We start from the raw sequence: 26,010 nt of genomic DNA, 5'->3' as shown, positions 1-26,010 counted from the left end.
TATTTTTAGTAGAGACAGGGTTTCACCATGTTGTCCAGGCTGGTCTCGAACTCCTGACCTCAAGTGATCCACCTACCTTGGCCTCCCAAAGTGCTGGGGTTATAGGCATGAGCCACCATGCCTTACTGTTGTTAAATCTTAAAGCTCCAAAATAATCCCCGACTCTATGTCCCATATTCAGGAAACACTGGCGCAAAGGGTGGGCCCCCAAGGCCTTGGGCAACTCTGCCCCTGTGGTTTTGCAGGGTTCCTCCCTCAAGGCTGCTCTCATGAGCTGGGGTTGAGTGCCTGTGGCTTTTTCAGGCACAGGGTGCAAGCTGTCAGTGGATCTACCATTCTGAGGTCTGGGGGATGGTGGCCCCCTTCTCATAGTTCCCCTAGACACTGCCCCTGTGGGGACTCTGCGTGAGACCTCCAATCCCACATTTTCCCTTGGCACTGCCCTAGTAGAGGTTCTCTGGGAGGGCTCAGCCCCTGCAGCAGGCTTCTGCCTAGGCACTCAGGCTTTCTCATACATCCTCTGAAATCTAGACAGAAGCTGCTAAACCTTCACTCTTGTACCCACAGTTAAGCATCTGCAGGCTTAATGCCACAGGGAAGCTGCTCAAGCTTATGGCTTGCATTCTCTGAAGTAGCAGCTGGAGGTGTATCTGGGCCCCTTTGAGTTATGGCTAGAGCTGGAGCAGCAGAGATGGGGGGAGCAGTGTCCTGAGGCTGCACAGGGCAGTGGGGCCCTGGTCCTGGCCCAGAAAACCATTCATCCCTCTTAGGTCTCTGAACCTGTAATGAGAGGGGCTGCCGCCATGGTCTCTGAAATGCCTTTGAGGTCTTTTTCCCATTGTCTTGGATGTTAGCACCTGACTCCCTTTTAGTTATGCCAGTATCTCTAGCAAGTGGTTGCTCCACAGCTTGCTTGAATTTCTGTCTTGAAAAGCCTTTTCTTTTATTGCCACATGATAGGCTGCAAATTTTCCAAACTTTTACACTCTGCTTCCTGTTTAAATGTAAGTTCCAACTTTAAGTCATTCCTTAGGCTGTCAGAAGCAGCGAGGCCAAATCTGGGATGCTTTCCTGCTTAGAAATTTCTTCTGCCAGATACTCTAGATCATCACTTTCATGTGCAAACTCCCACAAATCCCTAGAGCAGGGACACAACACAACCAAGTTCTTTGCTAAAGCATAACAGAGATGACCCTTGCTCTTGTTCCCAATAAGACCCTCATTTCCACCTGAGGTCTCATCAGTCTGGACTTCACTGTCCCTATTACTATCAGCATATTGGTCACAAATCATTTAACCAGTCTCTAAGAAGTTCCAAACTTTCTCTTGTCTTTCTGTCTTCTTGTAAGCCCTCCAAACTCTTCCAGCCTTGGTCCATTACCCAATTCCAAAGCTGCTTCCACATTTTCAAGTATCTTTATTGCAATATCCCACTTCACTTCTGGTACTGCTTTTCTTGTATTGCTATAAAGAAATACCTGGGGCTGGGTAATTTATAAAGAAAGGAGGTTTAATTGGCTTATAGTTCTTAAGGCTATACCGAAAGCTTGGTACAGACATCTGCTTGGTTTCTGGTGCGGCCTCAGGAAGTTTTTACTCATGGTAGAAGGCAAAGGAAGAGCCAGCATCTCACTTGGCAGAGCAGAAGCAAGGCAGGATTGAAGGTTCCACACACTTAAATGACCAGATCTTGCAAGAACTCACTATCAAGAGGACAGCACCAAGCCATGATGGATATGACCCAAACACCTCCCATCAGGCCCCACCTCCAGCTTTGGGGATTACAATTCAACATGAGATTTGGGCAGGGACAAATATTTAAACTATATTAATTGGTTTTACGACCGCTCTTTAGTAAACTTTATTAATACGAACACTTACTATTAACATGCAAAGCATCTAAGCACACATCATTCAGATCCTGAGCTATGAAGGAAAAAATCACCCCATTGTTTTCCTGCCTTATTCATAACTGCTTCTGTTTCTGATAATTTGAGTATAACTCACCGTAGTGTACCATATACCTAAAAGTTACAATTGCATTGTGTGATTTCTCAATGAATTATAAAGTTCCCCTTGCTTTGTAGAAAGCCTCTTTTCTTTATTTCAAGCATTTTGATTATCAGTATCATCACATTTTATATCCTGAATTTTATCTAAGGTGTGAAAAAATATGTAAGTCTACCACCACTGACTGAAGACTTTAAAGATACATTTGAGTTTTCCATAAAAATAGATAATGTAGAAATAAAAATAATACAATTGCTAAAATTATTGTTGTTAAAAGAGTATAGATTTTCATTTTTTTTCTCAATGAATGAATTGCAGTACATCACATAAGACATTGAAGGGAAAGGTCAATTGAAGGGAAAGATTAGGTATGTGACTAATCTTCACTCCTGAGGAACTGTGCCTTTATCAGCTCAAGGGAGTGATTATAAAATGAAGAGCTTCCCACAGGCCCTGAGACTCCATGTAGAATTTGAATAACATATAAATGCAAAAGGGAAGCAGTTTTTTTCTTAATCTTATATAATATTTGTATGTCATTGAGAGCCAAGTGTCCCTCTTTTCACCATGCTTGTTTTGACACACAAGTTAATTATCTGAACATTAATAATTCACTCCATTAGGAAAACTTTAATGGGAGTCTACTGTTGCTACACACTTTGTTAGGTATTGGACATACCACAGTGAGCCAGGCAGAAGAGCTGATCTCGCAACAGCTTTGGGAATGGTTCTCTTCACTCCCAGAGAACACCACCTGGGGCAGTGTGAGTGTTCACCTATATCCTAAATAAGATGTTTTTCATTTCAAATAAGAGAAATTCTGCTTATTACTGCTTACACAACAAAGGGAATTTATACATCTACATACTTATAAAGGCCAGAGGTAACGCTATGTTTGGGAGAGGTTTGATTCAGGAGCTCAACCACATGACTGAGAGTCTGGTTTCTTTGTATCTATGGGCTTGGTTTCTCCCTAAACCTGGATCTTCTATAAAGATCCAAAGAAGCCACAGCTGCTCCCAGGGTATATAGTGCTTTGTTTATATCCACCAAGAAAGAGAGAGCATCTTTGTCCAAACATTCACACCAAATGTTTTATAATACTGTTGGACTGAATCAGCGCATGCAGTGGTAATCCCTATGGTTAGCTTGACAGGTTTAGCGTGAAACTAAGTCACACATACTGTCACCAGAGACAAGGATGGAGCCAGGCTCCCTAGAATCATTAATCAGAAATCAGGGCCATCAGAAAGGGGGCTTGATGTTGAGGAGGCAACTAATAAATATTCACACTGTCGGTGTATGGGTCCCCACAGGACTGGGCAGGATCTTTTGTGAGGTTCCCTTCTGCTTTTTGTTGCTGGAGTGTGAGTACTAAAACCACCTATCCCCACATAGACCCTCGATTAACTTGGCTGTACTAGTCTACTCTCTTCATTACTACAACTTAAGTATTCACTCATGGGACTTCCCAATTTCTATTTCTTAGGAAGCATCAACAGTTTACACCCCAAGACTCTTTGAATCCCAGGCTCAAAATCGTCAACTTGCTCTTCCACCTCAGCTATTGTATCATGACACTGATCCAATGCTAACCAAGGTCCCCATCCCCCCACTTCATCTCCCTCATCGCATGGAGAGACCCACCTTAAACCACACTTCAAAGTCTCAATAAATAAGACTCTGCCCTTCCCCTTCCATTACCTGGGAAAGCAATAAACTCAGCTTTGTCTTATCAATAGGTTGTTCTGGTAATGTTTGGAAGACAGCATTTGACAGGTGCATCTTCTGAAAGATTCATATCCAGGAGCTGTGGTCTTCCTGAATGTCCTCTGCCAGGGACACCACCTTTGCCCCAGGCCCCATTCCCCAGGAGGGAATAGTCTTCCTCTCACCAGACTATGAGGAGGGAGTGTGTTTCTTTCAGAGAGTGGCATAAACCATTCTGGTTCATTTCATCTGCGGGGAAAGAATTGGCCTATCACCTTAAAATCACCTCTGAATGCCATCCCTGGAGACGGAGACAGCTGATGGCTCAAGCCCACTGTCATCCACCTTCCTATTTAATAGCTATTCAAGTGTGCAGCAGGGATGCTCCAAGGCAGTGACTACTGGAGCAAGGTCATCTGTGAATGAGAGGAGAGTCAAGATGCAGTTGACTTTCTCTTCAGGCGGAAATGTTATTTTCTACCACATTGTCATTATCTTTTATACCTCTAGTGTTTACCCTAAGTACTCCTATGTTTTGTATGATTACTATCTCTACAAACCTTCAGAAAAGTCACAAAAGTCACCCATCCCTGATAAAGATGAGAAAATGCCTACCGTCTCTCTCTCTTTTTTTCTACAGATAATTCAATACAAGAAAGAAGATTTACTTGGGAAGGTCTGAATGACTCTGGCTTTGTTTGTTAGCCATAACCTCTACCAGCTGGAAACACAATGCCCCACTAATACTAACACTACCTGCTTGTCCAAACAGCATTCTGGCCACTTATAGCAATTGATACAAATTCTAACAGGTCTGTTAACGTTTTTCAGCTCCCAAACTTGCAGTACATTTTTATGTTCTCGGCAATCAGTTTTGCTTCAGCGTCCCTGCAGGTGTTTATGCATGCTGGCACGCTAAATCTCACCATTCAAAATAGTTTAATTTTACAACAAAATCTGAAGAATAATTTCTTCATTTTGTCAAAAAATACCCCAGTCATATTATTTTTCTCTTCTTTATCTTCACGGGTAGGTGGGGCAAAGCATTACCTTGTATAAAACTGCTGCTAAAATATATTCCTAGTGAGAAAGGTCAACTTGTGGGTTAAAGTCCTTGTCACCTCCTGATCAGTTTTCACTCAGGGGACAGCAGTCTGCCATTCACCATTGGGATCTCTGTGTGTTTCTTCTCTCTTATGAAAGGAGATATTGAGTGCTCTAGGACTTGGCTGCCCACATCAAGTACAGGGGGACCCTCATGATTCGCTAAGGGGCCTCAGTTCTGAATATTTCTCGTTATTCAAAAATGCAAAGCCATTGTCATTACGTGGCAGTTCACTGGAACCAAGGGAGGAAATGATCCCTTTTCATATTCTTCTCCTCAATAGAGAAAAGGCAATTAAAACTTGGAGCTTAATAAGGGCCATCTCCATTTGAACAGCCTAATACAAATCCATTCTCAATACCTTTTTATACCTTGTCTGAACTGACTTCTACTGTGTACTCCGCTGCATGGAGAATTCTGGAAATTTAGAATGAAGGGAACCCAATTCATTTTATATATATCACATTCATTCTTTTTATTTTTTCATTTATTCAACAAATGCTAATTCAATACCTATGTAACAGAAATAATGTTCTTATTGTCTGTAAATCATGTTGTCCCATGCATTGAATACATGCCATATATTATAGGAAGCTGAGGGCTGATAACTCAAGGCAAATGATCAGCTAGTCCCCTATGAAATAAGTATCTTATTTCATGTTACATGTAGAAATGACTATGTAACTTTATCTTAAAGCCAGGCCTTGTTGAGAAAAATGGGATCCAAATTTCAAATGTTTCCTTACATGTTGAGAGGAAACCTTGGAGGTCTGAGCATGAGACATAGGTAGAGAGAAATCATGCTAGGATATATAGTGTTTCCACCAGACAGGAAGAGGAAGCAGAGAGTCTTTGGCAGAAGAGATACAGAGAAGAGAGGAGGAGAGGTTCTGGCTTTACCATCCAGGCTTGAAACCCCAAGTTCAGATGGATTGAGGGGGAAGCTGAAGGCAAACTTGACCCCTGGGCCAACACAGGCTAGAGGAACAATGTAGAAATGACCATGTAACTTTATAGGCATGAACAGGATGCCTGTGATGGCACTGAGTCTCCTGTGGCTCCCTTGTGTGCCCAAATGCCCGAAGGGTGTGAGAGTATTGGTTGTTAGAATTTCAGGGAATTCCACCAAGTGGGGAATGACTCTGTATTAAGTGCTGCAAAGAAAAGCTCCCAGGCCAAGCATTGACTGGGAGGTGCTACCCACCCCCGGGAATCCACAGGGACTTCAATAGCTGATGTGGGGCCTCATCAGCCTCAAGATGGCCAAGTTTCTATGCTGAGACAATAGCCCACAGTTACACCAGCCAAGATCCTCAGCAGCAGAGGCAGTGATGATGAAGTCTGATGCCCAAAGACAAGCAGAACAATATGCACAGTGCCAGTCAATGCCACGAGGTGGCCTTCGTACTTCCTATACCTAGCTGGGAGGGAGGAAGGAGAGAGGAGACTCCCAGGAAGAAGAGAAAATAATTAACCCAAAGAGACTGACATAACCTGGAAAAGACTAAGAACTACTAATTAGCAAGATAAAGTTCATTTTCCCCTTACTGTTTCTTACCAAGATGGTATGTATCCTTTTAGATAATTAAGAAATTTATGTTTTCTTGCCCTATTTTAACGTGATTTAAATGTTTCTTGTTTTTTCTATTTTCATTCATAACAAAAATTTTGTTCTCAGAGACACTAAGACATGATGCTGGACTATATGGGGGGAGCACCTCATAATATGGGCAAGATGTTGCAGCAGCATATAGCCCTCCACGTCCTGACTGCTCACTTCTCTTTTGCCATCCCTTAACACACATATTAGGCTTTTGCTGTGTTTATTTACCTAGCCCATAAGCCACTCCTTCAGAGGGCAATGCATGGAATTGCCAGCCTTGGTTCCACACCAAATGACAGGGGTCTGGAATTCAGGTGTTTCCAAAGACCTGCAGTCTTGGGTGCCTTAATGCTTGCTGAGTAGCAGCACCTTCTAGGACTTTCCCCATTGTGTGTTTCAGTCCATGCTTTTCTTTTTTTCATGTCTCAGTCTTCTTCCCTGCTAATCTGGTTCTCAACAAGACCCAAGCCCTACAACACACCCAAATCCCCTTGATAGGAGCCTGATTTCCTACGTGGCTTTTCCCAGTCACCCCATCCTCTCCCCACTCCCATCTTTCCTGGTGAGGTACTCCTTTCCTAAATCTGTTGTGAATAACAATTTGGCCATAGTGCTAAAGGCTCTCACTTTAAATTCCTTTGGGAAGCAGTCATTCACATTCATTTTAGACAATTCCCCTGTCCTGTGAGGACTCTTCTCAAGAAGTCTATTCCCAAAATTCCTGCTGAGGTGGGTACCAGGTCACATTTTCATGACCCCAGACCTGCAGCAAATTGCACCAGGATGGACACCTAATCAAATCTTGGGCAATCAGATACATTCTCCTGGGAATATGTGGACCTCCAAGAATCCAGATAGGCCCTGCTGGACAATCGATAGATAATATCTAGAGATGGTTTACAGGGGCTACTTGTGTAACTCCAAGACAAGTCTGGGTAAAACTGACAGTTGCTGTAGTCCTTTGAGTCTACATTTATACCCTTCTGGATGCTGAGGGTGATAAATGAGGGCTCTGTTTATGTCTGGGCATATTGTACCATAACTGCCCCCTGGTTATGCTTGGCATTATGTAGTCCTGAGTTGAAGAGGGCCAGGAGTCTCAATGAGCTGGTCCCAGCAGACAGTCAGACATGCAGAATTTTGTAGCTGTATGTATGTGTATGTACAAAGGCTGAGCTTGGAGTGAGGAAGACATCCAAAATGGGCCATGCCTTGAATAGAACTTTGGTGTTTGGAATCTTACACCTATGCCTATTAGAATAATATTGCTGATCTTGACTATATATTCTGGTTGGATTCTCTTTCTTCTGTATTTTAGAAAAGTGAAATTTCATTTAACCACATAGTATCTGTGTCTGTTCTTCCCACCAAACCAAGATTAGTACTTATTCATACAACAGATGTTACACGGCACTACACAGGGAAGCGATGAAAACTTGGAACTATGTCCTATTATTCTCCATGAGGCTCATGATGTTGGTCATCTTGACATACAGGAGGGTAGGAAAGGTGTTGCGATATGGCCAGGCCAACACCATCTTCTCTTGAATTGGTGGAGTAGGGTGCCGAGTGAAGGGAGCTCTTAGAGCTCTGTCATCTGAGGCCCTGTGAAGGGGGTGCTCTGATCCCTAAACCCCAGGCAGTCTGCTCGGGGGAGTTTTCACAGCTTTCCAAACCTTTAACATCATGGGGAGTAAAGGGAGTCCTACTGGCTGACCTTTGAGTGTGCAGTGAAGTCATCCAGAATCCCTGTGAGAGAAACGGATTTTTGAACTCACTGGCTTTGAAGATTCCATCTGCCACCTGCCCTGGCAAGGTCAGGGTGTATTGGACGCAACCTTGAGCAGGTTGACAGATCTCTGCAGGGCTCAGAGTTTAGACCTAACCAATTCCTCAGCAGTGAAGAGCTTCTGTGAGGCCAGCCTCCCTCCATGCTAAATCCCAGTACCCCCATCTTCGTTCTCTCTCCCTCTCTCTCTGTCTTCCATACACACATGCTCATGAGTGCACCCTCACATACTCTGTTATCATGAGCACTGAGATTTAATTGCTGGTTTTTGTTTTAAAGCAGACATTTAAAAGGTTCTTAGAGAGCATAACAGCAGCTTGTCTTTAAGACCAAGAAAAAGAGGAAAAGAAACAAAACTTAAATATGTACATCTGTGTTTAGCCAAGTACTGGATGACCCCTTCCTCCGATCTGAGATGATGGCTCACTGGGGTGCAGGAGTGGTGGATTCCTGGCCTTTCTCTTATTCTCTATGACACACATGGATGATATTTCTTCATAGGACATAGTCCCATAAGGACACACAGCAGCCCCTCAGAATCTGGGGCATATATAATAACAACTGTAACTGAAAACTTTACTGAGTGTTTACTATATATACATCAGCTACAATGCTGCATTTCATTGTTTAATCCTCACCATCCCTCTTGTGAGAGAGGAAATGTTATGGCCACTTTACAGATGTGAACACTGAGGTTCAGAAGGGGAAAAACAAACATCTAGTGAGTGGCAGGACAGCAATTAAAATGTAGGTCCTTCCACCTCCAAAGTGAATGTTTCTGGCCACTCTGCCTGTTGCCTCCTCCATCCTTACAGTTGCTAACGAAGTATGGCCAACCTCTCCAATACTGTTTTTCATCTCATCTGGTACCATTGCCCCAATTCTGCGAGCTCAACGTTCACTTTTAAAAGAAAAAACATCATTTCCTCTCTCAGGATGGATCTGGAGTCCTGGACGTGTACTTCAAAGAGACAGGAAGCAACAGGGAAGAGGCAGCCTCCCTCTGCCTCTGCTTACGTGAAGGTTTGCCCTCCCTCTGCTTATATGAAGGTTTGTCCTTCATATAAGCTGTGCAGGCATTTCATTTCCTTAGTTCTGCTGTAACAGTTGAGAAATGACCATTGTATTGGCCAAAGTAATTTTAGCCACTGTAACAAATGACTTCTAAGTTTCAGTGGTTTAACCCTAATGGCATTTACTTTTCGGTTACATAACTGTGGAGCACAGATTTCCAAAAAGCTGAGTGTTTGGGGTTTAAGGAATATCTCTCAGGTGAATGAATTTATACCACACTTCTTCTCAGCCATGAAGGAAAAGGCCTCCAAGGCCTGCTCCCTGCACTCTCCTTTGTGTAACACATGCATATAATGCCACTCAGGGGCCCATGTGCAACACTCTGCCCAGGGCTACTCCCCTGCCTAGGTCACCGAAAAAAACTGCTTGTGCACGAATCAGGGCTTATCTCTCAGCCCTACACCACACGCCTCATCCTTACTCCTTTCTCATTTCCTGTTTCCTGAGAAGCACAGAACTTTAATACTCTCTGATACTACTAATTACAAATAAGAATTAAAATCAGCAATGGCTCATAAGGGTGCAAAAAGTCTATTACAACTCTTCTAAATGCCACTGCTAGTGACAAGCCCCCAAAATTTAATGAGCCCGCAGATGGACTCCTTTGAGAATTCCACCAGGAGCTGAAGAAGTGAGGTATAGTTCAGTGGACACTAGTGCCCAGCTCCTTCTCAAGTGGCTCATAGATCCTGTGGGTCTCCTTTAGGGATTAATTTTGAGTCTAGAAAAGAATGATTTTTGCTCCTATGGCCCAGGGGCAGAACTATCCTTAGGAACCTGCAAATTAGGGGGCCTTAGGCTCTTCTTGAATACATCTTGGTGCCCTGATAGTTAGAATCCATAAACCCTGTCTTGCCCTTCTCCTTCCTGCACCACCTCCAACAAAGATGTCCCTTGGTTCCCCTGTCTGGGTTTGGGACCTCTCTGTCTCTCCACAACTGCCCTGTGTTCACTTCAACCAGACTCACCTGACTATCAATGGCAGGGGGCCCATACTGGGTGAGGCTCTAGTCTTGGCCCCTCAGATGGCTTTGCATGGAATGGAGCTGCCTGCACCAGGAGAACAGTGGAAAGTTCTCTGCCTGGAACCCATGTGTCCTCAGTAAATAACTGCTGCTGCCTTCCTGGTTTTCCAATTCCTGGGGGCTTAGTTCTCTTTACTTATTGAGAGCATGAAGGAGAGATGCTTTACAGTCTCCTCTAAGCACAATAAACGTCTCTCTCCTTTGCACTTTTGTAGCACTTTATATGGATGGAAATGCTTACATTTGTGTCTCTCAGTGATTAGTTTACATGTCATCTTTTGTTTATTTTACAGTCTGTAAGTTCTACAAGGGAAAGGACTGTTTCTTATTCTCATCTGTATTCTCTGTAGCTATTATAGCATTTGACCCTCAGAAATGTTACTTAGGGAGTGCAAATTATTTTTGAGAGAACGAGTTAGTGAATAAATAAGAGAGTGAATCAATGAGCAAAGATAAGTGGGGGAAGAATGAATGAGAAGTAAAGGGGGAGGGAGTGAATGAATGACGATGTGAGTGGCAGAATGATGGCCAATTGCCTTCAGGTTTTCACTCTCCTGTTATTCTATGCAAACAGAACCCTCGTTTTTAGTTGGACACATTGACACCCAACAAAAGGATTACACTTCTACCTATTCCCTGCAATTTGACATGTCCACGTGACTAAGTTTTGTGACTAAACTAAATGTAAGTAGCAGTGTTGCATGAGAATTCAAAGAGAATCCTTAAAAAGGGAATGTGTGCCCTTTTGGCTCTTCCCCTTTTGCACATTTTTGTGGCCTAGAAAATATGCAGTGGTTGGAGCTTAGCAGCCATATCGTATAATGAGGGTACTTCAAGGAACAAAGCCACACTGGGACAGTGAGGCAGAAAGATAGAAGTCTAGGTCTCTTGTTGATCATGGAGCTGCTAAGATATCCCAGACTGCCTTCCTCTAGACTTTTTTGTATATAAGAGACAGAAATAAATTTTCATTTCATTTGTTTTTAATTTTTGCAGTTTTGGTTTTTATTATATGCAGTTGAACCTGATACTGACCAGCTTGCCCAGAATCACAGGTTGGTGCCAGAGCTGGTCTTAGAATCAAGGCCTCATGTTTTTTCCAAAGTCAGTCTCAAGTCACTGTATGAAGGCCTGAAAGTCCACACTCACCCACACCTTGCAGATGCCCTCCAAGTACCAACCCAAAGCCTTAACACAGAAGCACAGAATCTTGATCTTTTAAAAACACAATCAAAATGAGGGATGATCTCTGATCAATATCCAAAACCTACCAGACTGGTGGGAAGCACAGATTCAGCCTCAAATTGAATGCAAGTCCCAGCAGCCCCAGGAAATGCAACCAGGAAAACCTGTCTATGACATCGATCCTGGTGCACTCATATGTTTGGCAGCTCCTGCATTTCAGTACTAAAGCATTTACTCTTATGTAAAGTGGAGCATGTGGATTAGGGTCTTACCTCCACCAGGGAATGCCAGTGTGCAATGGGCTTCCGAGGATATGACAACATTTCACTCCAGTGGTCTCTGCCCAGCCTCTCAGCCTCGTTGCCTACTTGACACACGCCGATGATCTCATTGTGACCTACACTGTGAAAATGGCCCACAATAGTTTTTTCTTAAAATTTTGGTATGTAAGATCAACAGCTATTCAATTAAACTGATGAAGGAATTGGGGACGTAGTGTTTTTTTTTTTTTCTTCATTTCCTCACTTAAAACTGTAGGCTAAGCTTCACGGCCAATAGAACTTGGGATCTAACATATACCCTGTCTGTCCTAACACTGACATGGGTCAACTTGTTTCCAAGAACCTTGTTCGAAGAACCCCATGATTTGCACTAAGGATGCCACCTCTCATTCTGGATCTAGGCTGGCCTCCACATAATAAAGAGGAAGCCATCTGCAAAGAGTTTCTTGCAATAATGGCTGCTCTAACTCCCACAAGAGGCAACCAGGCATGGGTGAGGGAGCAGTTTTGTGTCTGGCAGCCATGGGTCTTGAGCCCACAAAGTAGAGTAAGTGAAGGAAGCTCATAGATCTTCCTGCTCCCTCTCTTTAGAGAAGACTGTTATTTGTCTTACATTCGTCCCTCTTTTCTTCTAAGTTCAGCTTCTTTGGCCCACTTAGTTTCCCAACTATAGAAAGATACATAGCTCCTTTGACCTTGAGGCTAATATTTCCTTTTTTTCTTGAAATGGAGTCTCGCTCTGTTGCCCAGGCTATAGTGCAGTGGCATGATCTCGGCTCACTGCAACCTCCAGCTCCCGGGTTCAAGCAATTCTCCTGACTCAGCTTCCAAGTAGCTGGGATTACAGGTGCATGCCACTATGCCTGGCCAATTTTTGCATTTTTTAGTTGAGACGGGGTTTCACCATGTTGGCCAGGCTGGTCTCGAACTCCTAACCTCAAATGATCCACCTGCCTCAGCCTCCCAAAGTGCTGGGATTACAGGTGTGAGCCACCGTGCCCGGCCAAGGCTAATATTTCGGAAACTTTCCCTACGTAGGTCTCTGCTTTGAGCCATTTTTGTTTTCCCTAGCAGTTTTTTAAAAAGTCCCTGGTATAACTGGACTGATATGGCCAATTCTTTAATTCTATAGGATCCAAACTCACATACTTTCTCTTTTTTTTTCCCTCCTGCAAAGATGAGTGATTTTTCTCCTATTTGTGTATGGAGCATAAAGGTAAGATGAGGGTGGGGAGGTCATGTGAGGGATATTTGAGTCCCTGCTCATTAAAATCAAATGCATGCAGAAGCCCCATGAATTCTGCCATGAATTTTTCCAGGCCAGATTCATGAGTTTACTGAGAATTAAATTAAGGCAGAGCTCACATAATCAGATTTGTCCATGCAGGAAACTTGGCAATAGCTTAAAAATTGATGGCCTAGGCTTCCACAGTTGGTGGACAATGTCCCCTACTGGGGCCTGACACTATTGGTGTTGTTTCTTGCCCACAGGAGATGGGACAAGGTCTACTGCTCAGCATGGGCTGTCACACTCATGGGCAGCTGAGCCAATCCACGTGCTCCTTGGGTTGGAAGACTGTCATGCTTCATGCAGGCATCTGCTGGAAAGAGTGTGCAGGTCACTGAAGCTGCTTCCTGATATTTCAGAGGTATGTGGGAAAATTCTTAGTCACAAATAATATTAGAAGTCAGAATAATTTTTTTAAAATAATATGCCCAGACCATGTGGGAGGTTTCCAATTAAAGAGAGACTTTGCATTTCAGTCTAATGACTGGTTTAACACGTATAATTCCCTGTTGGTACTTCCTTTGCATATTAAAATGACTGTTTTTCAAATCTGTCCTTTAAATACACAATTGGCTACAATGTAGGCTATAAATATCTCTTCTGTGCTGTATTAATTAAAAAGTCAAGCATCTTATACATTTTAATGTACCTTGTCATCCATACTGATTCTAGCATTTTCAGGAGAACATTTTTGTGTTTGCTTTCAGACTTAAGTGGAAGGAAACAATTTTTATTAAATACTTGCGAGAAGGAAAAAGATTGAAGTTGTGTATTTAGAAATGTTGATGGTCTGGCTAAAGTAATCATTCTGCCATTTTCAGTGGAATCTTTCCAACGAAGGGCAGTGGGGACTGCCTGACAGAAGATAAAATCTGTGGGGCCACAGTTCTTCAAGCTGAGATTCTAGGAGTTATGCAAAGATGAAAAGGGGAAGAGGTGGAGGTTGGGGGAGGATGGAGGAAGAGAAAAAAAATGAGAAAGGGGCAGAAAAGAATGGGAGTGCTGAGAGACACTTTGGTAGTCTGACTCTACAGCATGGTTTAGAGGTGACTCCTGTCAATGTGCTTCCCATGCACTGCTAGTTGACTCATTTCCTGCAGCCTGGGACACCAGCTAAGAATCTGTGGCTGCTGCTCCCCCTCTGCCCTCCCAGCCCTGGACGCACTGAACTTGCACTGGAAAAGAGTTCCAGGTATCTCACCGGTCATAGTCCATGACCGCTATGGACAAGTGGATTTGGTCAATGTTCTCGGGAGGGACATCAAAGACTATGGCTTCATTGTAAACAGGATTCAAGGTGTTCCTCTTGGTGGATGTTTTCCTCTTCTTCAGTCGTCTGCCATCACATATCAGCGAGACTTTCACGTAGGGATCTGGACAGACCATGAGAAGCAGGAGTACTGTGAGGATTAGTGTAGATTTAGGTGGGCAGTTATATCACTGTGGATTTTCATGAACTATGGTATGTCGAATTCCTTTACCTGCCTGTGGACTGGAGTTGGAGGATTGTCATTAATATGATATCTGGGGAGCAACTAGAGTGAGGATAATTAAGTCACTCATTCAAGATAAAGCATAGGATACTGTCTCCTGAAAATGTGTGAAATTTAAAAATAGTTTGAAAACATCTGTTATGGAATTAGGAGACACTCCAGCTAGAACTCAAGACTGGCCTGGCCAGGATAGGAAGAGAAATGCACTGGCATTTCCAAGGCTGAAAACAGGCCCCCCAACTCTGAGCCACCTCAGGGAATATTTTCAGGATTTTAAGAAAGGGAATTCCTAGACTCTTTTAATTTCTGAATTCCTAGAGGACAGAGAGAACATCTGGGAGTGGAATTCCTTAAGTACAGAGACATTGAGCCCCTAAAGTGGCCTGCCCTTTGGTTAAAAAGGGAGAAGCAGCTCAGCATATCAGGGAGAGAAAGGCCACAGGCTTCCTTGTGGTGCAACACTGTGATGGGGTGACAGGTGGTAAGGCTGGCCTCTGCTCCAGAGAGGGCTCTTCTGGTCCTAACAGCTATCTCACTCTTCTTCTGTTCGGTGGGAAGTCCTTGTTCTCTTTTCACCTGCATAACTATGCATTGCTTTGACTCCTATATACAGTCCAGTAGGGACTTAGATGACCAGAGGGACCACAGCTATTTTTTTTTTTCTGCTTAAAAAAAAACACTGGGGTATAGGATGCAGAATATATTGCATATGGTGTTCTTTGATTTCAGAGGATGTAAGCCAGGGTGTATTGGGTGTTTTGTGACCACATTTGGGAAACACCTGCAGAGGTTGCTTGTGAATTTGCAGTTAGCAATGCATATATAGAGGCATTTTTTTCTTGTTAGGGTTCAGAATTTAATGCTTGGTTTACTGGAAAAACTAAAATTCATAGTTCACTTTAATAAGCAAATAGGATTGTTCTCAGCCTTCAATGAGCCTGGGATGATGATATTTGAGGAAAGACCCAATTAGATAAGCTTTATCAATGTGTGTAAACAATAGGTCCAATTTAAAATTATGGTGAGGGAGACCCAAGAGAGTACTATTGTCCCTTGTTATCCACAAGGAATTGGTTTCAGGACCCTTCACGGATAGGAAAATCCAAGGATGCTCAAGTCCCTCATATAAAATGGCATCATATTTGCATATAACCTACACACATTATCCTGTATACTTTAAATTATCTCTAGATTGTTTACAATACCTAATCTGGTATAAATGCTGTGTAAATAGTTGTTATCCTGTATTGTTTAAAAAACTGTATTATTTTTATTGTTGTATTATTTTTTTCCTGAGTATTTTAAATCCATCATTGGTTGAATCTACAGATGTGGAACTGGTAGATACAGAAGGCTAACTGTATTAATAACAATAACTAACAATATGTAGCACTTAATATATGCTAGCACTGTTCTCATGGCTTTATATTTATTAATTCAGTTTTACAACAGCCCAGTGAGCCAGATACTATAATTACTCTCATCTTACCGATGGGAATCCAAAGCTCAGAGAGGTAAAATGACTTGCTCAAGGTCACACACGTGTTAGGACTAGGATTAAGCCTAGGCAGTCTGGTTCCAGAGTCAACGTGCTTTATTACCTTACTAAAACATCATAAGGTACTTACTACAGTAGAAGTGCATGAGAAAGTCTGAATTTGAAAATGCCCCACCTGATGCTCCTGTTATGTCCATTGCCTTTAAATTCCTTGCTTTTATAATGGTAATGGTCAGCCTGCCAGCCGTTGGAAGATAGCACAGGGAAAACATCAGCTCTCCCAGATCCACGTTGTCCTGTTGAGAAAGCACAAACTAAAGTATTAGAAAGTGTCTCCAGACTGGTGTGTAAGAGGCTCAGCTTCAGGCCGCACTGAAAGGGAACACACTGCCCCTTTTGCTCAGCTTGTAAATCCCTGGTATCTCTTCCCTTCATGTCAGTCGCAGGGAGAATAATAAATCCCTGTACTTTGGGAGCACCTCACCCTAAGGAGGCATAATCTATCTTTGGACGGCAAAGCTGTAAGCCTGTTCAGGCCTCTGCCACCACGTATCCAGCCACAGGCAGCCCTGTACAGATTCATGTGTCCAGGTAGCCCAGAACATACCCTCCAGCCTTAACAAGGCTGTGAGACTCCTCCACAGAGTCCCCCATGTGGCTCCACTCATACCACTACTACAAGGCACACAGAGCCTCTAGGTCAAAGCTACACAAAGAGGTGCCCTGCAGTACTGTGGTGCGCCACTCACAGTCCAGGATAGCTCTGCACACAGCCCTATGCAGCATCATGAAGCCTCTCAACAGGTTTCCACACTGCACCACACACTCCCCCACACAGCCCCCTCAAACTTACCACCATATCCCTGTATACTCCTGCATACCCCCAACCTCCCACACGCAATCCCCATGCCACAGAGCACAGCACACACCCTGGCTGCACACAATCTGTGCAGACCAGCACATGGCTCCACTGGACCCTGGAAACTTACAGCCTGTCGCATAGCTCCAAATAAGGACACTGTGTGAGCCTGAGAGTGGCACCCTGAGAGCCTACACATTCAGAGCCCTGGACACATCCAAGTACTTGCCTAGTCCTGCACTGCCTCCATGCAGGGAGAGAACAGAGACCCAGACTCCCAAGTGGCCCTGGTGCCTGCCTCTCACAGTTCCACTTTGCGGCAGCTCTTTCCTTTTCTTGGTGTGCCTCTAAAGACCCCCATTTCCCTCTACTGGGGAAGATATATCAGGCAGTGTGCAGCCATTCAGGTAGGTCAGAAGACACAATTCTCTTTCTCCTTTTTAGCTCAGGGAGAGTATAACCAGAAAGGAGGGGGAACAAAAGCCATTTCATTTCGTTTCAATTTCTAAGAGATACCTGAGGTTATCGAGCTGAGGTTGCCTGTGTCTAATTAATACAGTTTCCTACTGACAATGCTCTGGGGATTCAGGTTCTTGCCCTCAATGTCCACAGCTTTCCCTCCCCTTCTCAGTTCTCCAAGGATGCTTCTATTTTTAGAAGCACAGATTCAGCTCTGGAAGGTCACCTCGCCCAACCTCCCTTTCTTGATTGCTTCCACAGGAGGATGAGGCAAAGGGATCTATTTGGTCACTAAGGCAGATGGATTACTCTGTGTCTTCTTGCATCATGCATTGCTTGCCCAGTGTAAATAAATGACCTCTCCTTGTAAGCTAGGTTTTCCTGGTTCCTGGAGCCCTGACCTCAAGAGACCCAGGTGACTGGGCCTTCCCCTTTTGGGAGATATGGGGGCTTGGGGACTAGAATTCTATAGGACTGGAGGTTTTACACACAGCAGACTCTGGCTTGCTCTGCAGTGCTGGGTTCCCTGTTGCGGGAGCAGTGTCTGCCCTTACTGAAGAGGGGATTGACCCAGCCTCCTGCTGGTGGCAGAAAGGAAAGAGAGACCACAGCTGTCCCCACACATCACCCTTTTGTTTCCTGACCCCCTGGCCCACTTTGCTCTTCAACTTCTGTTCTTCCTTTAAAAGGCTTTTCACGGCACCTAGCTCTCTCCTCTCCCCTCATCCTTCTCAGAAAATCTTGGTTTGGCAAAGTAAACACAGAATTAACCAAAACTATGCCTATGAAGCTTCATAATCAATTCTTTCAACATACATTTCCTGAGGGCCTGCACTGTGCACACACTTTGTAAGGTTCAGGATGTGAAAATGCATGCCATCTAATCTCTGCCCTCAAGACTGAGGCACATAATTAAATGTGATGTGTCAGATTACTTCCATGCTAGGTATGTTGGTTTGTTTGTTTTCCTCCGACATAAGCCCATTCACAAATATTTATACAATATGGCTATTTGCTCATAAGTTAAAAGAGAAAAGTCAAACCTCAGACTTGATGGTATATTCAAAATGTAAACCAAGCAAAAGTCCACATTTGTACTTTAAAAAATAGCAAATTAGCTGGGTGCAGTGGCCCATGCCTACAATCCTAGCTACTCTGGAGGCTAAGGCAGGGAGATCACTTGAGCCCAGGAGTACAAGTGCAGCTTAGGCAATCTAGCAAGATGCTGTCTCTTTAAAAAAAAGAAAGAAAAGAAAGAAAGAAAGAAACAAACAAACAAACAACAGGCAGCTAAGTGCCTCTACCATGGAGAAGAACCAAAATAGCAAGTAGATATTCTCACTTTGAATAGATCATCTAAGAGAGAACACTGGAATTCAACAAAAAAGTGACAGGAAGCACCAAAAGTAACAAAGGAAAAGGAAGCAATGTAGCCTGCTCAGTGGGGTTTGGCTGGGAGCTGGGAGAAGCTCCCTAACATAGGGAAGGGGTTAAGTGAGAGACCTCCCAGGGTCCACATTTCCACCACATACTATCCTACTCACAGGAGAGCCCCTTGACCCTCACAGGCCTTGAGACTAACACAGAGAGCTGCCTAGAAATTGCACAGTGGTATTGTTTCAAAGAGAGAGCTCATGCTGTGACCCACAGGCTCGTAAGCCCTGAGCAGCTACAGCACAGTGACATTCTGAAAGCTGAGCCCCTAAAGGACTATGTCTTACCCTGGTTTTGGTGCCATTGATGCTACCACCAGGCCAGGGAGGAGATGAAGCCAGATCCTTTCATGCACCCTAAGGATAAATCCCACTGTCACTAGTGCTGCAAGCTGCTAGGGGACTGAGACATGAGCAAATCACATGCTGCACAACTACCTACCTATGCTGCTCCCAATGATAGTGTCTGTGCCCTCCCCAGTGGCAGCCCTGAACTGAAGCCACCACTGCCCTCATCTGAGCATTCTGCTGACTGCCTGGGGACCACCCTGTTCCTACCTATCATAGGTATGCCTGAACATATTAGCAGGGGACCTGAGGACAAGTCTCAATTCTGGCAACCTGGTCCTGTCTCCTCAGTACTTGAGAATGCCATCCAGGGGCCTGGAAATCATCCAGCCTAGTCTATCACTGCTGGTACATGTGCACTCTTCCCAGGGTCTGAGGTAGGGGCAACTCAACCCCCTGGTACCACAACAATTGGCTCCCACTTGCAAGTACCATGAGACTGGCCCATCCAACCCATCACAGCTCAGACCAACTTGGATTTCAGTGAGTGGCTGAATCACTGCTATTGCCATTGCCCACATCAAGCCTGCTGACCTAGAGCAAGAGAACCAGTCTACATGCCAGGCCCACTGCTGCCACTACTAGCATTTCAGCAAGCCATGAAGCTCAATAATTGGCTCACTTGGATCCACTAATACCAGAGCCAGCATACATCACTCTGGGGCTCAAAGACAGGCATCTTCAGCCCACTGCTGTACCACTGGGGCCAGAAGACTGGCCTACCTAATAACTTAGTTCCCAGAAAACTTTACCACAGCCTCCACTATCCACACCCTAAGCTATCAAGGAAATCACAGATACCACTGATGCTATTTATAGCCAAGGAGATCATAGAGACTACGCTATTGCTTGCATCCAAAATGGAACCCAAAATGCCCTACTCAACCCACATCATAGATAATCTTCAGAGAAGAGTCCTCTGTACAAAAGTAAATTTACAAAAATTGGAAGAAGTGATTGTTACACCAGATGTGCAGATATTAACATAATGACACAGGAAACATGAAAAAGCAAGAAAATATGACACCTTCAAAGGAACACAATAATTCTACAGCAACAGATACCAATAAAAAAATCAATGAAATCATGGGTAAATAATTCAAATTACTGCTTTTAAAGAAGCTCAGCAAACAAGATAATTTTGAAAAACAATACAGAAAATTGGAAAAAAATTCATCAGAGATTTACACATTTTTTAAAAGAACCAAACAGAAATTCTGGAACTGAAGAATTCATTGAATAAAATACAAAATACAGTCAAAACCTCCAACAATAGATTAGATTAAGCAGAATAAAGAATCTCAGAACTTGAAATCTTTTGAAATAATCCAGTCAGACAAAAATAAATAAAAATAATAAAAAAGAATAAGAAAGCTTTGTGACGTATGTGACAACATAAAGTGACTCAATATTCTAATTATCAGTGCCCCCAAGGGCAAAGAGAGAATGAAAGGGTTAGAAAATCTATTTAATGAAATAATAGATGAAAACTTCCCCAATCTAGAAAAAGACTTATACAAGGGGCTCAGAGAACCCCACATAAATACAAAGCAGGAAGGTCTTCTCTGCAGCATATTATAGTCAAACTATTTAAAGTCAAAGATAAAGAGGGGATTCCAACAACAGCAAGACAAAAGTGTCTAGTCACCTATAAAGGAAACCCCATCAGGCTCACAAAGTATTTCTCAGCAGAAACAATACAGGGCAAGAGAGACATATTCAAAGTGCTGAAAGAAAAAAAAAAGCCATTTAAGTATACTATCTACCAAAATTATCCTTCACAAAAAAAGTCCTTCCCAGAGAAGAAAATGCTGAGGGAATTTATCACCACTAGACTGGCCCTAGAAGAAATGTCCAAAGAAGTTCTAAACCTGGAATAAAAAAGATAATATTTACCTTCATGAAAACACATCAAAGTATAAAACTCACTGGTAAACCAAACACACAAAAGAGAAAGAGAAAGAATTCAAATGGTACAACTACAGAAAACCACCAAACCAAAATGACAAACAATTAGAAAAAAAGAGAGGAATAAAGAACATACAAAACAACCAGAAAACAGTTAAGAACATGACAGGAACAAAGCCTTGCATATTAAAAGCAATCTTGAGGCTGGGTGTGGTGGCTCATACCTGCAGTCCTAGCACTTTGGGAGGCCAAGGCAGGTGAATCACCTGAGGTCAGGAGTTCGAGACCAGCCTGGCCAACATGGTGAAACCCTGTCTTTCCTAAAAATACAAAAATTAGCCAGGCATGGTGCTGGGTGCCTGTATCTCAGCTACTTGGGAGGTTGAGGCAGGAGAATCACTTGAACCTGGGAGGTGGAGGTTGCAGTGAGCTGAGACCGCACCACTGCACTCCAGCCTGGGTGACAAGAGCAAAATTCTGTCTCAAAAAGGAAAAAAAAAGAGCTATTGAATGGAAATAGATTAAATTATCTTTTTAAAATATATAGACTGGCTGAATAAATAAGAAAACATTATCCAACTTTATGCTGCCTACAAAAAATATACTTTACCTGTCAAGATACATATACATCCAAAGTAAAGAGATGGTAAAAAATTCCACTCAAACAGAGACCTAAAGTGGGCAGAAGTAGCTATACTTAGATCAGATCAAACAGACTTGGGTCAAAAACAGTAAAAATGACAAAGACAAAGAGGGTCATTATATAATGCTAGAGGGATCAATCCAGCAAGAGGATACAACAATTCTGAATATTTATGCATCCAACCTTTGAGTGCCCAGATTCATAAAGCAAATATAACTAGAGCTAAAGAGAGAGATAGACTCCCATAAAATAATATTGGAAAATTCAACGCCCCACTCTCAGCATTAGTCAAATCATCTAGACAGAAAATCAATGACAACAAAAAATTGGATTTAAACTACACTTTAGAAAAAGTGGAACTAATACACACACACAGAACATTTTATTCAACAATTGTAAAATACACATTCTTCTAAGCACATGAAACATTCTCCAGGATACAGCATATGTTAGGTCACAAAACGATTCTCAACACATTTTTAAAAATCAAAATCATATCAAGTATCTTCAGATCACAATGGAATAAAACAATAAATCAATTTTAGGAGGAATTCTGGGACCTACAGATACATGGAAATTAAAAAACATACTTCTGAATGACTACTGGGTCAATGAGGAAATTAAGATGAAAAGCAAAACATTTCTTGAAACAAATGTAAATAAGACATGTGCCAAAACCAATGGGATAGAGCGAAAGCAGTGTTAAGAGGAAGTTTGACATAGACAATAAATGCCTACATTTAAAAAAGTAGAAAGATTTCAAACAAACAACCCAATGATGCATCTCAAGGAACCACAAAAGCAAGAATAAACCAAAGTCAAAATTAGAAGAAAAGAAATAATAAAGAGCTAAACCAAATGAGATTGACTAAAAAATACACAGAATAAATGAAATGAAAAGTTGATTCTTCAAAAAAAGATAAGCAAAATTGCTAAACCACTAGCTAGACTAGCCAAGAAGATAGAAGACAAAACAAGAAATGAAAAGGGAGATATTACAACTGATACCACAGAAATACAAAAGATCATCACACACGATTATGAATAACTGTACACTAACAAACCAGAAAACCTAGGATAAATGGATAAATTTCTGGAAATACACAAGCTACTGAGATTGAATAAGGAAAAAATAGAAAACCTAAACAGACCAATAATGAGTAGCAAGATTGAATCAGTAATACAAATTCTCCCAACAAAGAAAACCCAACTACTGGATGGGTTCACAGCAGAAATTTACAAACATATAAAGAAGAACTAATACAAATCCTCCTAAAACTATTTCAAAAAATGAAAGTGGAAAGAATTCTCCTCAAGTCATTATATGAGACCAACATTACTCCAGTGACAAAACCTGACAAGGACACAACAAAAAGAAAACTACATAAATCCTCAACAAACTACTAGCAAATCAAATCCAACATACATAAAAAAGATAATATACCATGACCAAATGGGATTTATACCAGGGATGCACGGATGGTTCAACATATGCAAATCAATAAATGTGACACATCACATAAACAAAATCAAGGACAAAAATCATATGATCATCTCAATAGATGCAGAAAAATCATTTGATAAAATACACCATCCCTTCATGATAAAAACTCTCAATATACTAAGTGTAGAAGGAACATGCCTCAAAATAATAAAGGTCATCTATGACAAACCCACAGATAATATCATACTGAATGTTAGTATGAACACTACTACTGAAAAGATGAAAGCCTTTCCTCTCAGATCTGTAACTAAACATGAAGGCCCACCTTCACCACTCCTATTTAACAGAGTACTGAAAGTCTTAGCCAGAGCAATCATGCAAGACAAAGAAGTAAAAGGCATCATTCAGAACAAGGATCTCTGAGGAAAAGAAATTTAAAAAATGAAATAATAAAATAAAAGGCATCCAAATTGGAAAAGAGGAAGTCAACCGTTTCTTTACTGATGATATGATCTTATAGAAAAATCTGAACTCCACCAAAAAACTCTTAGATTTGACAAATTTAGTAAAGTTTCAGAATGCAAATCAACATACAAAAATCAGTGACATTTCTATATACTGATAATGAACTAGCCAAGACAGAAATCAAGAAGGTAATCCAATTTACAACAGATACAAAAAATACCTAAGAACAAACTTAACTAAGGCGTTGAAACATCTCTATAAGAAAAACTACAAAACATGAATGAAGAAATTGAAGAGGACACAAACAAATGGAAAGACATACCATGCTCATGGATCAGAAGAATCAATAATGTTAAAATGACCATACTACCAGCTGGGCCTGGTGGCTCACACCTGTAATACCAGCACTTTGGGAGGCCGAGGCGAGTGGATCACCTGAGGTCAGGAGTTCGAGACCAGCCTGACCAATATAGAGAAACCCCATCCCTACTAAAAATACAAAATAAGCTGGGCATGGTGGCACATGCTTGTAATCCCAGCTACTCGGCAGGCTGAGGCAGGAGAATTGCTTGAACCTGGGAGGCGGAGGTTGCAGCAAACAGAGATCATGCCATTGCATTCCAACCTGGGCAACAGAGCAAAACTCCGTCTCAAACAAACAAAAAAAACAAAACCATACTACCTAAAGCAACTATGGATTTAATGCAATCTCTATCAAAAAACCAATGTAATTTTTCACAGAATTAATAAAACAATCCTACAATGTGTATAATACCAAAAGAGAGCCTGAATAGCCAAAGCAATTGTGAACAAAAAGGACAATGCTGAAGGTATCATGCCACCTGACTTCAAAATGTACCAAAAGTCTACAGTAACCAAGACAGCATAGTATTGGTATAAAAAAGCCATATAGACAAATGCAACAGGATAGACAGTCCAGAAATGAATGCATGTATTTACAGCCAACTGATTTTTGATGAAGGTACCAAGGGGAAAGAATGCATTCTTCAATAAATGGTGCTGGGAAAATTTGAGATCCACACACAGAAAAATGAAACTGGATATCTATGGTTTCCCATGTACAAAAATAAACAAAAGATGAATTAAAGACTTAAACATAAGACCTGAGACTGCAAAACTAGTAAAAAATGGAGAAAACATCTTAAGACATCAATCTGGGAAAATATTTCGTGGCTAAGGCCTGCCTGAAGAGCAGACAATAAAACAAAAAATAAACAAATGGGATTATATTAAATTTATTAAATTTAAAAGTTCATGCACAGCAAAGGAAACAATCAACAGAGTGAGGAGACAATGTGTTGAATGAGAAAATACTTGCAAACTAGTCATCCTAAGAGGAACTAATATGCAGGATTTAAAAGGACCTCAAACAACTAAAAAAATTTCAAAACCCCAAATGATATAATTAAAAGTGAGCAAAAGACATGAATAGATATTTATCAAGAAAAGACATACATACAAATGGCCAACAGGTTTATGAAAAAATACTCAACATCACCAGTAATTATGGAGATGCAAATTAAAACCACATTGAGATACCATCTTATCCCAGTTAGAATGGCTATTATTAAAAAGACAAAAAATAACATGCTAACAACAATGTGGAGAAAAGGGAATTCTTACACACTGTTGGTGTGAATGTAAATTAGTACAACTATTATGGAAAACAATATGGAGATTTCTCCAAAAACTAAAAACAGAACTACCATATGATCCAGCAATAACACTACCAGGTATCTAACCAAAGGAAAGAAAATCCGTGTATCAGAGGGATACCTGCACTTGCATGTTTGCTTCAGGGGTATTCTTAACAGCAAGATATGGAATCAATCTAAGTGTCCATCAACGGACAAATTAATAAAGAATATGTGATATATATGATATATGTCATACACACACACACACACACACACACAATGGAACACTATTCAGCCATAAAGAAGAATGAAATCATGTCATTTGCAGCAAAATGAATGGAAATGGAGGTAATTGTGTTAAGTGAAATAAGTCACGCACAGAAAGACATACATGTTCTCACCCATATGTGGGAGCTAAACAAGTTAATCTCATGGAGATAGAGACTAGAATAGTAGATACCAGAGGTCAGGAAGGGTGTGTGGGTGGCAGGTGGGATACAGGGAAGTTGGTTAGTAGATATAAACATAAAGTTTGATAAAAATAGTTTCCATAGAGGTCTCTGATGGTAGTTTGTATTTATGTGGGGTCGGTGGTGATATCCCCTTTATCATTTTTTATTGCGTCTATTTGATTCTTCTCTTTTTTCTTCTTTATTAGTCTTGTTAGTGGTCTACCAATTTTGTTGATCTTTTCAAAAAACCAACTCCTGGATTCATTGATTTTTTGGAGGG

The 26,010-nt window shown here is 41.8% G+C and overlaps 1 protein-coding gene across 1 annotated transcript in view; it reads right to left on the bottom strand.

Moving 5' to 3' along the window:
- SYT9 (synaptotagmin IX) overlaps positions 1 to 26,010 on the bottom strand; it is a 245,027-nt gene that overhangs the window by 34,628 nt on the left and 184,389 nt on the right. Inside the window, exons 4-6 of the mRNA XM_011954351.1 lie at positions 16,237 to 16,357; positions 14,272 to 14,443; positions 11,774 to 11,903 (exon numbers count right to left, since the gene is read on the bottom strand). Of these exons, the coding sequence (XP_011809741.1) occupies positions 11,774 to 11,903; positions 14,272 to 14,443; positions 16,237 to 16,357 (423 nt within the window). The remainder of the gene's footprint in view (positions 1 to 11,773; positions 11,904 to 14,271; positions 14,444 to 16,236; positions 16,358 to 26,010) is intronic.

The sequence above is a fragment of the Colobus angolensis genome, unplaced genomic scaffold (assembly GCF_000951035.1).
Source record: "Colobus angolensis palliatus isolate OR3802 unplaced genomic scaffold, Cang.pa_1.0 Scaffold381, whole genome shotgun sequence".
Lineage (NCBI taxonomy): Eukaryota > Metazoa > Chordata > Mammalia > Primates > Cercopithecidae > Colobus > Colobus angolensis.
This window is presented reverse-complemented; position numbering and strand designations above follow the sequence as displayed.